We start from the raw sequence: 14,507 nt of genomic DNA, 5'->3' as shown, positions 1-14,507 counted from the left end.
CTGGACCAGACCCTGGACCTGACCCTGGACCTGACCCTGGACCAGACCGTGGACCAGACCGTGGACCAGACCGTGGACCTGACCGTGGACCTGACCCTGGACCAGACCGTGGACCAGACCGTGGACCAGACCCTGGACCAGACCCTGGACCAGACCCTGGACCTGACCCTGGACCTGACCCTGGACCAGACCCTGGACCAGACCGTGGACCAGACCGTGGACCAGACCCTGGACCAGACCCTGGACCTGACCCTGGACCAGACCCTGGACCAGACCCTGGACCTGACCCTGGACCTGACCCTGGACCAGACCGTGGACCAGACCGTGGACCAGACCGTGGACCAGACCGTGGACCAGACCCTGGACCAGACCCTGGACCAGACCCTGGACCTGACCCTGGACCTGACCCTGGACCAGACCGTGGACCAGACCGTGGACCAGACCGTGGACCAGACCCTGGACCAGACCCTGGACCTGACCCTGGACCTGACCCTGGACCAGACCGTGGACCAGACCGTGGACCAGACCGTGGACCTGACCCTGGACCAGACCGTGGACCAGACCGTGGACCAGACCGTGGACCTGACCGTGGACCTGACCCTGGACCAGACCGTGGACCAGACCGTGGACCTGACCCTGGACCAGACCGTGGACCAGACCGTGGACCTGACCCTGGACCAGACCGTGGACCTGACCCTGGACCAGACCGTGGACCTGACCCTGGACCTGACCCTGGACCAGACCGTAAACCAGACCGTGGACCAGACCCTGGACCAGACCCTGGACCTGACCCTGGATCTGACCGTGGACCTGACCCTGGACCAGACCGTGGACCAGACCGTGGACCTGACCGTGGACCAGACCGTGGACCAGACCGTGGACCTGACCCTGGACCAGACCGTGGACCAGACCGTGGACCTGACCCTGGACCAGACCCTGGACCTGACCGTGGACCTGACCCTGGACCTGACCGTGGACCTGACCCTGGACCAGACCGTGGACCTGACCCTGGACCTGACCCTGGACCAGACCTCCAGCTTTTGCGAGAGGGGGCTTCAGTGGTACAAGATGTTTTGTGTTTGAAAATGTGGGCTTTGTTAAGAGCTCGTTATGACCCTGAGACCTAAGCTTGGATTTGACTTTTTGCATTTAAATCCGGCGCTGACATGAGACGTGCAGCGCAGTGTTTATCGTCTGCAACAGGAACAACAGCAGAAATGTGAGCTGCTGCTATGAAATACCATACATTTCCATGTGGAATCGGCACACGAGGGCCGTGTCGGCCCCTCACTCACGGGCCGTGTCGGCCCCTCACTCACGGGCCGCGTCGGCCCCTCACTCACGGGCCGCGTCGGCCCCTCACTCACGGGCCGCGTCGGCCCCTCACTCACGGGCCGCGTCGGTCCCTCACTCACGGGCCGCGTCGGCCCCTCACTCACGGGCCGTGTCGGCCCCTCACGGGCCATGTCGGGCCCTCAAGGGCCGTGCCACCTTTATGCAAATTACAAAACAACTTTGGAGCCCACATCCTCAGTTTGTTGACTGTGGGATAAAAAACAGAGAACAAGTTTGTTTAAATACAGGGACAGGACTTTGGGCGTGTCAAGTTTGAACCAAAATGGCCGAGGCCCTGTGTGGTTTAGGGCGAGGCCATAATAATATATAATACAACTTGATTTTCCCACGGAATCTTCCAGTTACAGCAGGCGCCGTGTGAGGCAGACGAGGCACACTGTCAGGGCCCTAATGGGCCCTTAAGCCTTCTTAGCGTTTCCTCACTATTATCCCGTCCTCAGTGCCGCTGCGCCCATAACACAAGTAACATGTAGGGCACCAGGTGCTCCGCGGGGCCCCACCAGCCTGACCAGGCCCTTAGGATTGAATGACAGAATAGTTTCCTTTTACAATTAAAGGCGGAGCATATATAGTAGGACTCTGTCTTAGGCTGTTTATCATTCAAACTAACTCTAGGACTCGAGCCGCTCTCTCTCCAGAGCCAGTTCCACTGAACAAGCCACAAACTGACACAGAGAGACCAGGGGCCCCGTGAGGGCCGCTTAAACTCCACATACACTTTCTTTGATCCACAAGGAGCAAAACGGTCTGACACAGAGAACTGTGGAACTGCTTTCCCTCTCTCCCTCTCTCCCTCTCACTCCCCCCTCTCTCTCTTTCCCTCTCTCTCTCTCTCTCTCTCTGCTCTCTCTTTCCCTCTCCTGCTCTCTCTTCCTCTCTCCCCCTCTCTCTCTTTCCCTCTCCTGCTCTCTCTCTCTCTCTCTCTCTCTGCTCTCTCTTTCCCTCTCCTGCTCTCTCTTTCTCTCTCCCCCTCTCTCTCTTTCCCTCTCCTGCTCTCTTTCTCTCTCCCCCTCTCTCTCTTTCCCTCTCCTGCTCTCTCGCTCTCCATCACCAGCCCGGGCTTTCCTTCGCACATGGTCCATCCGGCAGCTGGAGGTCAAGGTGTGGATGGAGCTCTGTTGTCCTTTGCTGCAGCAGTTTGAATGGAACAAGGTGCTGTGTCAAGGAGGGCCCTCTAGTGTCACCATCAAGGTTCGCCACAGGGCCACTCTTGAGGGTCTTCTGGCAGCTGGAGGTCCCGTTATGGCCTCCTCTCTCCCATGGAGGGTGGTGCATGGGGCCCAGGGGAGGAAACATTGGGCCTGAGAGCTTTGTGTTTGGAGCCGTCCTGCAGGGCCAAGTGAAGCTCAGTATCTGGCTCGAGGAACCAAATATGTGTCTCTGGTTGTTCAGACTGAGCGAATGCAAGAGAGACTGGTGGTTCCTCTCCAGGACACTGGGGGGCGCCAGAGGACTGTCTGGATGTGTGGGCAGTGGGAGGGGTTTCGTCTGCTCAAATCAAATTTTCATAAATGTTTTGGTATAGTCAAAGTCTTTTTGGTTTTGCAGACAATACACATGCTTATTTTACTTAAGGAGACTTGTGCTTTTTTCAGGTCCAAAGGATTCAACTACATCATAAGTAGATCCTCACTGTAAACCACAATACTGATGTAAAGTGTCTCTTTATAGTGATAAGCCCCGCCTCTTCACAGTAATAAGCCCCGCCTCTACACACTCTAACAAGCAGCAGACCTTACATGCTGAGTGACACATGTAGATTTATCAAATGTCACATAGCCTCTTGGCCCGTAGACTTTATTGGACAGAAAAGATGAGAATGACATTGGGGGTGAGAGAGAAGAGAGGACATGAGGAGTCGGGACACTGCGGCCGGCTGCACATGGAGCTGATTGCATGTACCTGAAGGTGATTCCAGATGAACAGTCAAGTTTTACTCTTTGTCTTTTTGATTCCAGGCTACAAAATAATCCAGAAAATAGGCGAGGGCACGTTTTCAGACGTGGTGAAAACCCAGAGCCTCAAAGATGGAAAGTTGTACGCCTGCAAAACCATGAAGCAGTCCATCAGCAGGTGTGTGTTCTGTTGCTGAGTGTGTGAGTGTGTGAGTGTGTGAGTGTGTGAGTGTGTGAGTGTGTGAGTGTGTGAGTGTGTGAGTGTGTGAGTGTGTGAGCGTGAGCGTGAGCGTGAGCGTGAGCGTGAGCGTGAGCGCGTGCGTGTGCGTGTGCGTGTGCGCCCCTCTGGAGGACCTACACCTTGATGTTGGTCCAGAGGCTCCAGCAGCTGCTTCTTAATCCCATGTGTTTGTCAGAAACCTTCCTCGTGTCTTTATCTGGACAGATCTGTGTCTGAACCAGCTACAAATCTACAAATAGTGCCATGATTTGAATGAAGGTTTTCAGACCTTGTCCAAGTCATTCAACTATTTCACACTTTTTGGCACTAGAGATCCTTTTCTATTTCCTCTTGAGAATGGTGGTTCCCTTTAATTGGACCTGACAAACTGACAGGTGCACGAGTCTGAGTGATTTCAACCTGAAGGGTGGCGACGCCCACACGGGCTTGTGGAATAAGGCCTTTCTCACCCACCTTCTTGTTACATGCAACGTTTAGAGGAATTTCCCCCATTCTAAAGATGTAATAATAATAATAAAAAGTTGAACAGGGACAGTTTATAACATATACAATACAAACAAATCCATGACACATTGACTCTCGTGTGTTTCTTTCTTTCTTGTATTCCATTTGTTTGTGATGGTGTGAAATGCTCAGTGTGGAACAAGCCAACAACCTGCGGGAGGTCCAGGCCATGAAGAGGCTGAGCCCACACGCCAACATCATCCAGCTCCACGAGCTCATCTAGTGAGTAATGCACGCCATCATCAACTACAGCAACTATCATCATCAACTACAGCAACTACCATCATCAACTACAGCAACTATAGGCTAGATATCATTTATTTCAATATTAATATCAACTTTTACAATACATTGAATGGTGCACTCCAGGAGTGATGTTGCAGTGCTGAAAAGAGAAGAAAAATAGATAACCTGGAGAATCATAATGGCAGAGTAACCTGCAGATTGTCCTCAGAGGACACTGAAGGAAAGACGTGGTCTTTATGGAGACCTGGACACCTGAGCATCAAAAACATTCTACACAAGCCCTGCACATCGGCCCCCTGGCTCCCAAACCGCAACATCTTGATTTTTCCATAGGCATCAGTTTCCAGATGTTCCTTTTCACCACGGCCCAGCTCTGTTGGACTGTGCACTACATGTATATATATAATGTATATATGTGATTGTGGTTGTGTTTGTTTCGTGCAGTGACACAGAGAGTGGAACAGTGTCTCTGATCTGTGAGCTGATGGAGATGAACATCTACGAGTACATCCAGGGTACGTGTGGTACATCCAGGGTACGTGTGGTACATCCAGGGTACGTGTGGTACATCCAGGGTACGTGTGGTACATCCACGGTACGTGTGGTACATCCAGGGTACGTGTGGTACATCCAGGGTACGTGTGGTACATCCAGGGTACGTGTGGTACATCCAGGGTACGTGTGGTACATCCACGGTACGTGTGGTACATCCAGGGTACGTGTGGTACATCCAGGGTACGTGTGGTACATCCAGGGTACGTGTGGTACATCCAGGGTACGTGTGGTACATCCAGCGTACGTGTGGTACATCCAGGGTACGTGTGGTACATCCAGGGTACGTGTGGTACATCCAGGGTACGTGTGGTACATCCAGGGTACGTGTGGTACATCCAGGGTACGTGTGGTACATCCAGGGTACGTGTGCTCCAGGCTCTGCTGGAGGTCGCTGTTTGTGCCAAGATGAAATGAGGCTTGTTAAATATAGGGAACATAGTGTTCAGCCCCTTTTCCACAGATGAATAATGCAGGACATTTGAAGACATTTGAAGACATTTGAAGACATTTGAAGACATTTGAAGACATTTAAAGACATTTAAAGACATTTAAAGACATTTAAAGACATTTAAAGACATTTAAAGACATTTGAAGACATTTGAAGACATTTGAAGAGTGTGAATTATGAGTGATCTTGTTTTTTTCCAGGTAGAAAAAGTCCTCTGCCGGAGCAAACAGTGAAGCACTACATGTACCAGCTGTGCAAGTCTCTGGAGCACATGCACAGGTACACAACATGTACACAACATGTACACAACATGTACACATGTATACACAGCATGTACACAGTATATACACACATATACGCAGCATATAATCCTAACCCGACTCTACAACAAACACTGCTAGCCCTGAACATGTGCAATACTGATGTAACCATGTGCAATACCATCATATTCATGTGCAATACCTGTAAATAAGAGTGTTCTATTTTGTTTTTATTCGGTTTACTTACCTGCTAATAGTATTACCTAGTCTTGTTCTAGTTATTTTTACTTTATTTCATTTTATTCTATTATCATTATTTTATTATTATTATCTTATTTTTATCTTTATCTTTTTATTTTTATTTATCTATTTTATTTTATTTCCCCCCCTCCATTCCCTATTAAGATAGGAGAGAAGTTTTGTTAATAAGAGTTTTTTGTTTTGTTCATAAGAGTTCTATTAAGATTAATCTGTCCTTTCCTCCTGTTTCTACTGCATTGCAACAACGAAATTTCCCCTTGTGTGGATATTAAAGGATTATCTTATCTTATCTTATATACACAACATGTACACAACATGTACACAACATGTACACAACATGTACACACATATACACATCATATACACAGCATATACACATCATATACACATCATATACACATCATATACACAGCATATACACAGCATATACACAACATATACACACATATACACAACATGTACACAACATGTACACAACATGTACACAACATGTACACAACATGTACACACATACACATCATATACACAGCATATACACATCATATACACATCATATACACATCATATACACAACATATACACATCATGTACACGGCATATACACATCATATACACATCATGTACACAGTATATACACAGCATATACACAACATATACACAACATATACACAACATATACACAACATATACACAACATATACACAACATATACACATCATATACACAGCATATACACAACATATACACATCATGTACACGGCATATACACATCATATACACATCATGTACACAGTATATACACAGCATATACACAACATATACACAACATATACACAACATATACACAACATATACACAACATATACACAACATATACACATCATATACACATCATATACACATCATATACACAGCTTATACACAGCTTATACACAGCTTATACACAACATATACACACATATACACAGCATTTACATATATATACATTACTATATATATATATATATATATATATATATATATATATATATATATACCTTCTCTGTTCTGTGCAGCTGTGGAATCTTCCATCGAGACGTGAAGCCTGAGAACATCCTCATCAAAGTCAGTTCTTACTATGATTGCAAACACATTTATAACAACTACCATTTGTTATATGTTACTTTTGTTAGTCTTCATTTACATCTGCCATGTGTAAAACAACTCATCAGATTCATATCGACCAATTTATTATTGAAATTCGAGATGGGGGGATTTTCACGGTGGCTTTGTTGCTCTGCGGCTATTTTCAGCTGTAACTTAACAATTAGTCTGAAAGATGTCACACACCTCTGCTGTAGAACTGGGCATTCAAATCATCGTTTGACCCACCGAAACCAAAGAAGAAGAGGGATGTGTGAAGGCACAGGTCTGCTAACACTATGGGACCAGAGCAAACGGAGCTGAAGGCCCACAACCCCATTGGAAAACGGCCCGCATCACAAGCTAACAAAGCTAACGAGACTAACAGGGCTAACAGGGCTAACAGGGCTAACAGGGCTAACAGGGCTAACAGGGCTAACAGGGCTAACAGGGCTAACAGGGCTAGCAAATCTGAGATGGAGATCCACTGTCCCTTCCCGCCAGAGAAATGGCGTGGATAAAGATTCTGAAAACGTTCTTCCATCATAAGGGGGAGAGAATATGATGACTCATCAGTTACTGCAGCGTGATATGGAGTCTCTGAGAGTGGACGTGATCGCTGCCATGGGCCCCGTCATGTCCACTGCAGGAGCCGCTGAGCTGAAAGTATTGGGAGTAACCGAAGAACGCATGGATGAAGTTGAGTCTCAGATAATGCGGATGATCTGCAGACAGTAAGGGCCCAGATGGAGGCGCTGTTTGTATTTGTATTGTATTTCCTTGTACAACACATGTTAAAGAACAATATGCATGTAAATATGTAAAGATTATAGCCAACGTGGCTAATCTCTATCTCCAGTCCGTTGGCATGTTGAAGTATTTACAGGACTAAATAACAATCACACAAAGGACATTTGAAGTAAAACTACTCCTCAATTTGAGCCTTAGAACAGGAGGAACAGAACAATCACCTCTAGAACCTGTGCTTGATGTGATAGGAAAGTTTAACTTCCACCTGGCCCTGCTGTGTCATTAACACTCCTGTACTCCTGCTGTGTCATTAACACTCATGTACTCCTGCTGTGTCATTAACACTCATGTACTCCTGCTGTGTCATTAACACTCATGTACTCCTGCTGTGTCATTAACACTCATGTACTCCTGCTGTGTCATTAACACTCATGTACTCCTGCTGTGTCATTAACACTCATGTACTCCTGCTGTGTCATTAACACTCATGTACTCCTGCTGTGTCATTAACACTCATGTACTCCTGCTGTGTCATTAACACTCCTGCTGTGTCATTACCACTCCTGCTGTGTCATTAACACTCCTGCTGTGTCATTACCACTCCTGCTGTGTCATTACCACTCCTACTGTGTCATTACCACTCCTGTACTCCTGCTGTGTCATTAACACTCATGTACCCCTGCTGTGTCATTAACACTCCTGCTGTGTCATTACCACTCCTGCTGTGTCATTAACACTCCTGCTGTGTCATTACCACTCCTGCTGTGTCATTACCACTCCTGCTGTGTCATTACCACTCCTGCTGTGTCATTAACACTCCTGTACTCCTGCTGTGTCATTAACACTCCTGCTGTGTCATTACCACTCCTGCTGTGTCATTAACACTCCTGCTGTGTCATTAACACTCCTGCTGTGTCATCAACACTCCTGCTGTGTCATCAACACTCCTGCTGTGTCATTAACACTCCTGCTGTGTCATTAACACTCCTGTACTCCTGCTGATTCATTAACACTCCTGCTGTGTCATTAACACTTCTGTACTCCTGCTGTGTCATTAACACTCCTGCTGTGTCATCAACACTCCTGCTGTGTCATCAACACTCCTGCTGTGTCATTAACACTCCTGCTGTGTCATTAACACTCCTGCTGTGTCATTAACACTCCTGCTGTGTCATTAACACTCCTGCTGTGTCATTAACACTCCTGTACTCCTGCTGTGTCATTAACACTCCTGCTGTGTCATTAACACTCCTGCTGTGTCATTAACACTTCTGTACTCCTGCTGTGTCATTAACACTCCTGCTGTGTCATTAACACTCCTGCTGTGTCATTAACACTCCTGCTGTGTCATTAACACTCCTGCTGTGTCATTAACACTCCTGCTGTGTCATTAACACTCCTGTACTCCTGCAGCAGAACGTGCTGAAGCTGGGTGACTTCGGCTCGTGTCGCAGCGTGTACTCCTCGCCTCCTCACACTGAGTACATCTCCACGCGCTGGTACCGAGCTCCAGAGTGTCTCCTCACAGACGGCTACTACAGCCTGAAGATGGACATATGGAGCGCCGGCTGTGTCTTCTTTGAGATCATGAGGTACTTATGCACACTCTGTTCATCCTGCTGTATTCTACACTAAACAAAGAACATGACACAGAGAGAACATGACACAGAGAGAGAACATGACACGGAGAGAACATGACACAGAGAGAGAACATGACACAGAGAGAACATGACACAGAGAGAGAACATGACACGGAGAGAACATGACACAGAGAGAGAACATGACACGGAGAGAACATGACACAGAGAGAGAACATGACACAGAGAGAACATGACACGGAGAGAACATGACACGGAGAGAACATGACACAGAGAGAGAACATGACACAGAGAGAACATGACACAGAGAGAGAACATGACACGGAGAGAACATGACACAGAGAGAGAACATGACACAGAGAGAACATGACACGGAGAGAACATGACACGGAGAGAACATGACACGGAGAGAACATGACACGGAGAGAACATGACACAGAGAGAGAACATGACACAGAGAGAACATGACACAGAGAGAGAACATGACACGGAGAGAACATGACACAGAGAGAGAACATGACACAGAGAGAACATGACACAGAGAGAGAACATGACACAGAGAGAGAACATGACACAGAGAGAGAACATGACACAGAGAGAACATGACACGGAGAGAACATGACACAGAGAGAGAACATGACACAGAGAGAACATGACACGGAGAGAACATGACACGGAGAGAACATGACACGGAGAGAACATGACACGGAGAGAACATGACACGGAGAGAACATGACACAGAGAGAACATGACACAGAGAGAACATGAGACACGGAGAGAACATGAGACACGGAGAGAACATGACACGGAGAGAACATGACACGGAGAGAACATGACACGGAGAGAACATGACACGGAGAGAGAACATGACACAGAGAGAACATGACACGGAGAGAGAACATGACACGGAGAGAACATGACACGGAGAGAACATGTCACGGAGAGAACATGACACGGAGAGAACATGACACGGAGAGAACATGACACGGAGAGAGAACATGACACGGAGAGAACATGACACGGAGAGAGAACATGACACGGAGAGAACATGACACGGAGAGAACATGACAGAGAGAACATGACACGGAGAGAACATGACACGGAGAGAACATGACACGGAGAGAACATGACACGGAGAGAACATGACAGAGAGAACATGACACAGAGAGAACATGACACAAACATGGGCTCGGATGAGTTTTGATGGGCTGAAGTATGAAGTCCTCTCACAGGGAAGGTCCAGTTCCTCCTCATACACAAAACTAAAACACTAAAACACTCCAGATACTCCAGATGAACGGTTCTTCACCTGCCTGGAAGAACTAGTTCTCCTGAAGAACTGGTTCTCCTCCTGAAGAACTGGTTCTCCTCCTGAAGAACTGGTTCTCCTCCTGAGGTGCGTGTGTTAAGGTTAGATAGCGCAGCAGTTTCAGGAGCCGCGGCAAAAAATAACAATGCAGTTTGGCGGCTCTGTAGACACTCCCATAAATGAAATGTGTAATTTAAGCGGTGTAATTATTGACTTATGTAACAATTTCTCAGCAAGATTTTTTCTTGTCTTTTCAAACATTAAACAAAAACATCTCATATCATATCATAAATGTATTATTATAACTTGCTGGGCTGAGGTTGAAGGATGGCAGTGGGACAAACCGCGCGGGCGCTCGTGAAAAGTACTTAAAAAAAGTATTACGGCGCTCGCACGGTTATCTTAATACCTGCCGGTATCTTTTGAGCACGGCGGTGACCAGCCGGAGCACTGCGGTGACCAGCCGGAGCACGGCGGTGACCAGCCGGAGCACTGCAGTGACCAGCCGGAGCACGGCGGTGACCAGCCGGAGCACGGCGGTGACCAGCCGGAGCACGGCGGTGACCAGCCGGAGCACGGCGGTGACCAGCCGGAGCACGGCGGTGACCAGCCGGAGCACTGCGGTGACCAGCCGGAGCACTGCGGTGACCAGCCGGAGCACGGCGGTGACCAGCCGGAGCACTGCGGTGACCAGCCGGAGCACTGCGGTGACCAGCCGGAGCACTGCGGTGACCAGCCGGAGCACGGCGGTGACCAGCGGTAGCACGGCGGTGACCAGCGGTAGCACTGCGGTGACCAGCCGGAGCACGGCGGTGACCAGCCGGAGCACGGCGGTGACCAGCCGGAGCACGGCGGTGACCAGCGGGAGCACTGCGGTGACCAGCGGTAGCACGGCGGTGACCAGCGGTAGCACGGCGGTGACCAGCGGTAGCACTGCGGTGACCAGCGGGAGCACGGCGGTGACCAGCGGGAGCACTGCGGTGACCAGCCGGAGCACGGCGGTGACCAGCCGGAGCACGGTGGTGACCGGTGACCAGCCGGAGACCCCTCAGCGAGAACACTGTTTAACAATTAGCATTTAAGGCATGTTTTCAATATTTTTTTAATTAAAAAGCTTGAATCAAGTCTTTATTTGGGGCCCCAACCCCTAATGTCCCAACATCCTACTTGTGTCTGAATTCTGGCCTCATCATCGTCAGCCAAACGTTGTTCATATCGAACTTGCTGAGCGTCCTTTGCTTTGTCTTCTTCAGCCTGAATCCTCTGTTTCCTGGGACCAATGAGTTGGACCAAGTTGCCAAGATCCATGAAGTGCTGGGAACCCCGGACCAGAGCATCCTGCACAAGTTCAAGAAGTAGGTGCACTTCTCTTAAATATGAGAAAGGAACAGTAGATAAGTATAACTTAACATGGATTTCTGGTTAAAGTGTACACATGTGAATGAAGGTTATCTTGTGTTTTATTACCCAAGCTTTATACACTGGATTTATGTAATTGTAAAAATGTCAAATCACTGAGGCAGATATAGGCACAATAGACCTAAGTGACTGTGCTTATCTAAAAGCCGTTACAAGTCGGCCCGGACCAAGCAGAGAAAAACAGGGTTTTAGCTTTTTTCCCCCAAATTTGTGATTTTTGTTTTTTTTGCATTATGTGAAAGATGTAGTTATAAAGGAGCCCCTCCCCCTCCGCGCTTCATATAACAGTATTCATTACCTTAAAAGTACACATTAAGCCGTTAAAAATGGGTAGTTTCCGTGCTCCGCACGGGGGCGTTACCTTTTTTCAGCAGCGCAAAGTTGATCTTTTTCCACCAATCAGCTGCGAACCACATGGCTACTTATTCAGCAGCAGCTGCACGTTCTCCTCAGAGACATTATTCATTTCTCCAGACTTTCTCCAGAGCTTACATTCCCTGGACTACTTTGCAACGGAACTGAGGTACTTTTACTCTTAAGTATTGCTTTAACGCTGTGTTTTAAGGCGGTCTCGTGATCACTATAGAATCTTACTTTTGCCTCGGGCACCGGAGCAGACACGGAGCAATGCTAAGCTAACACGCTGCTTCAGTGCACTCTACATTATAAATACGGGCTTGAATTTAATGTGACCACTTTCTGGATAATTACCATCACTTAGTCTCTTGAAACTAGCTGTTTTGGGATGGTGTAATGTTTGTATCTTTGTGTTTTTACTGTTTTTTACTGTAGCCCGTGTTAGCCGCTTTAGCTCTCTACATTCCAAGCTAGCACCTAAGTGGGACTAAGCCAGGACTAAGCCAGGACAAAGCCAGGACAAAGCCAGGACAAAGCCAGGACTAAGCCAGGACTAAGCCAGGACTAAGCCAGGACTAAGCCAGGACTAAGCCAGGACTAAGCCAGGACTAAACCAGGACTAAACCAGGACTAAACCCGGTCTACACCACGTCTGAGCCAGGTCTGAGCCAGGACTGAGCCAGGACTGAGTCAGGACTAAGCCAGGACTAAACCAGGACTAAGCCAGGACTAAACCCGGTCTACACCAGGACTAAACCCGGTCTACACTAGGACTAAACCAGGACTAAACCCGGTCTACACTAGGACTAAACCAGGACTAAACCAGGACTAAACCAGGACTAAACCAGGTCTACACTTGGACTAAACCAGGACTAAACCAGGACTGAACCCGATCTATACCAGGACTAAACCAGGACTAAACCCGGCCCTCACCAGGACTAAACCAGGACTAAACCAGGACTAAGCCTAAACCAGGACTAAACCAGGACTAAACCAGGACTAAGCCAGGACTAAGCCTAGACCAGGACTAAACCTAAGCCAGGACTAAACCCGATCTACACCAGGACTAAACCGGGACTAAGTTAGTTAATTACTTTTTTTATAGTAGAGAAATGTTCTATCCCCCATCTCGTTTCTACGGAGATTCACTCTCTGGCATATGGCCTAACTCCTCTTGAGTCTTGAGTGACAGCTGTAGGGGGAGGTGCTGTCAGTGTGACAGGGGGAGGGTTTATCTCAATGAGATGCAAATGAGCCCCGCCCCCTGTGACTCTGGGCTCACTCAGGTGAGAATCTTTAGAGGCAGTTTTCTCAGTAAAAGGAATTCAGAGTTGTTTACATTCAAATGACCACAACTTACTCAAATATGATCAAATGTGCATGAGTGAGACATCATTGTAAAGCTTTCAATTCACACTTTCAGAATCTGTGAATAACTCAAAATGTCTCTGGGTAGACTTGTGACTGGTTTATCCACGGTCAGTCACGTTAAGGTGTCGGTTCATGCTTTTGGACATTAAATGTCCAAAAGACATTAAATGTCCAAAAGAATGAACCGACACCTTAACGTGGTGGAGGGGTTTGAGCGCCCGAATGATCCCAGGAGCTATGTTGTCGGGGGCTTTAAGCCCCTGGTAGGGTCTCCCAAGCCAAACAGGTCATAGGTGATGGGTCAGTCCAAGAGCGGTTCAGAAGCCCATTATGATGCATATAACAGCAAGGCTTGTTGCGTCGCCCGGATTGGCGTCACCGGGGCTCCATCCTGGAGCCAGGCCTGGGGTGGGTGCTCGACGGCAAGCACCTGGTGGCCGGGTCTTTCCCCACAGGGCCGGGTACAGACCGAAAGAGCGACGTGGGGCTGCCCTCCAGTGGGCCCACCACTCGCAGGAGGTGCCCACAAGCGGGCGGTGCAGAGTGACCTGGGCGGTGGTCGATGGCAGGGGCCTCGACGACCAGATCTCCGGACACATAAGCTAGCTCTGGGGACATGGAATGTCACCTCGCTGCGGGGGAAAGAGCCTGAGCTTGTTCGGGAGGTTGAGCGGTATCGACTAAATATAGTCGGCCTCACCTCCACGCACAGTTTGGGCTCTGGAACCATCTCCTCAAGAGGGGCTGGACGCTCCACTTCTCTGGTGTTGCCCGCAGGGAGAGGCGGGACTGGTGTGGGCTTATAGCCCCTCAGC

The 14,507-nt window shown here is 48.5% G+C and overlaps 1 protein-coding gene across 1 annotated transcript in view; it reads left to right on the top strand.

Annotated features, from left to right (window-relative positions):
- LOC140370234 (MAPK/MAK/MRK overlapping kinase-like) overlaps nucleotides 1–14,507 on the top strand; it is a 56,372-nt gene that overhangs the window by 2,252 nt on the left and 39,613 nt on the right. Inside the window, exons 2-8 of the mRNA XM_072457295.1 lie at nucleotides 3,315–3,429; nucleotides 4,129–4,218; nucleotides 4,687–4,757; nucleotides 5,446–5,524; nucleotides 6,822–6,870; nucleotides 9,052–9,230; nucleotides 11,799–11,900. Of these exons, the coding sequence (XP_072313396.1) occupies nucleotides 3,315–3,429; nucleotides 4,129–4,218; nucleotides 4,687–4,757; nucleotides 5,446–5,524; nucleotides 6,822–6,870; nucleotides 9,052–9,230; nucleotides 11,799–11,900 (685 nt within the window). The remainder of the gene's footprint in view (nucleotides 1–3,314; nucleotides 3,430–4,128; nucleotides 4,219–4,686; nucleotides 4,758–5,445; nucleotides 5,525–6,821; nucleotides 6,871–9,051; nucleotides 9,231–11,798; nucleotides 11,901–14,507) is intronic.

The sequence above is a fragment of the Eucyclogobius newberryi genome, unplaced genomic scaffold (assembly GCF_026437365.1).
Source record: "Eucyclogobius newberryi isolate DKJ021-1_F unplaced genomic scaffold, fEucNew1.0.hap1 SCAF_21, whole genome shotgun sequence".
Lineage (NCBI taxonomy): Eukaryota > Metazoa > Chordata > Actinopteri > Gobiiformes > Gobiidae > Eucyclogobius > Eucyclogobius newberryi.
The sequence above is the reverse complement of the archived record's forward strand: the minus strand, read 5'-3'. Positions and strand labels throughout refer to the sequence as shown.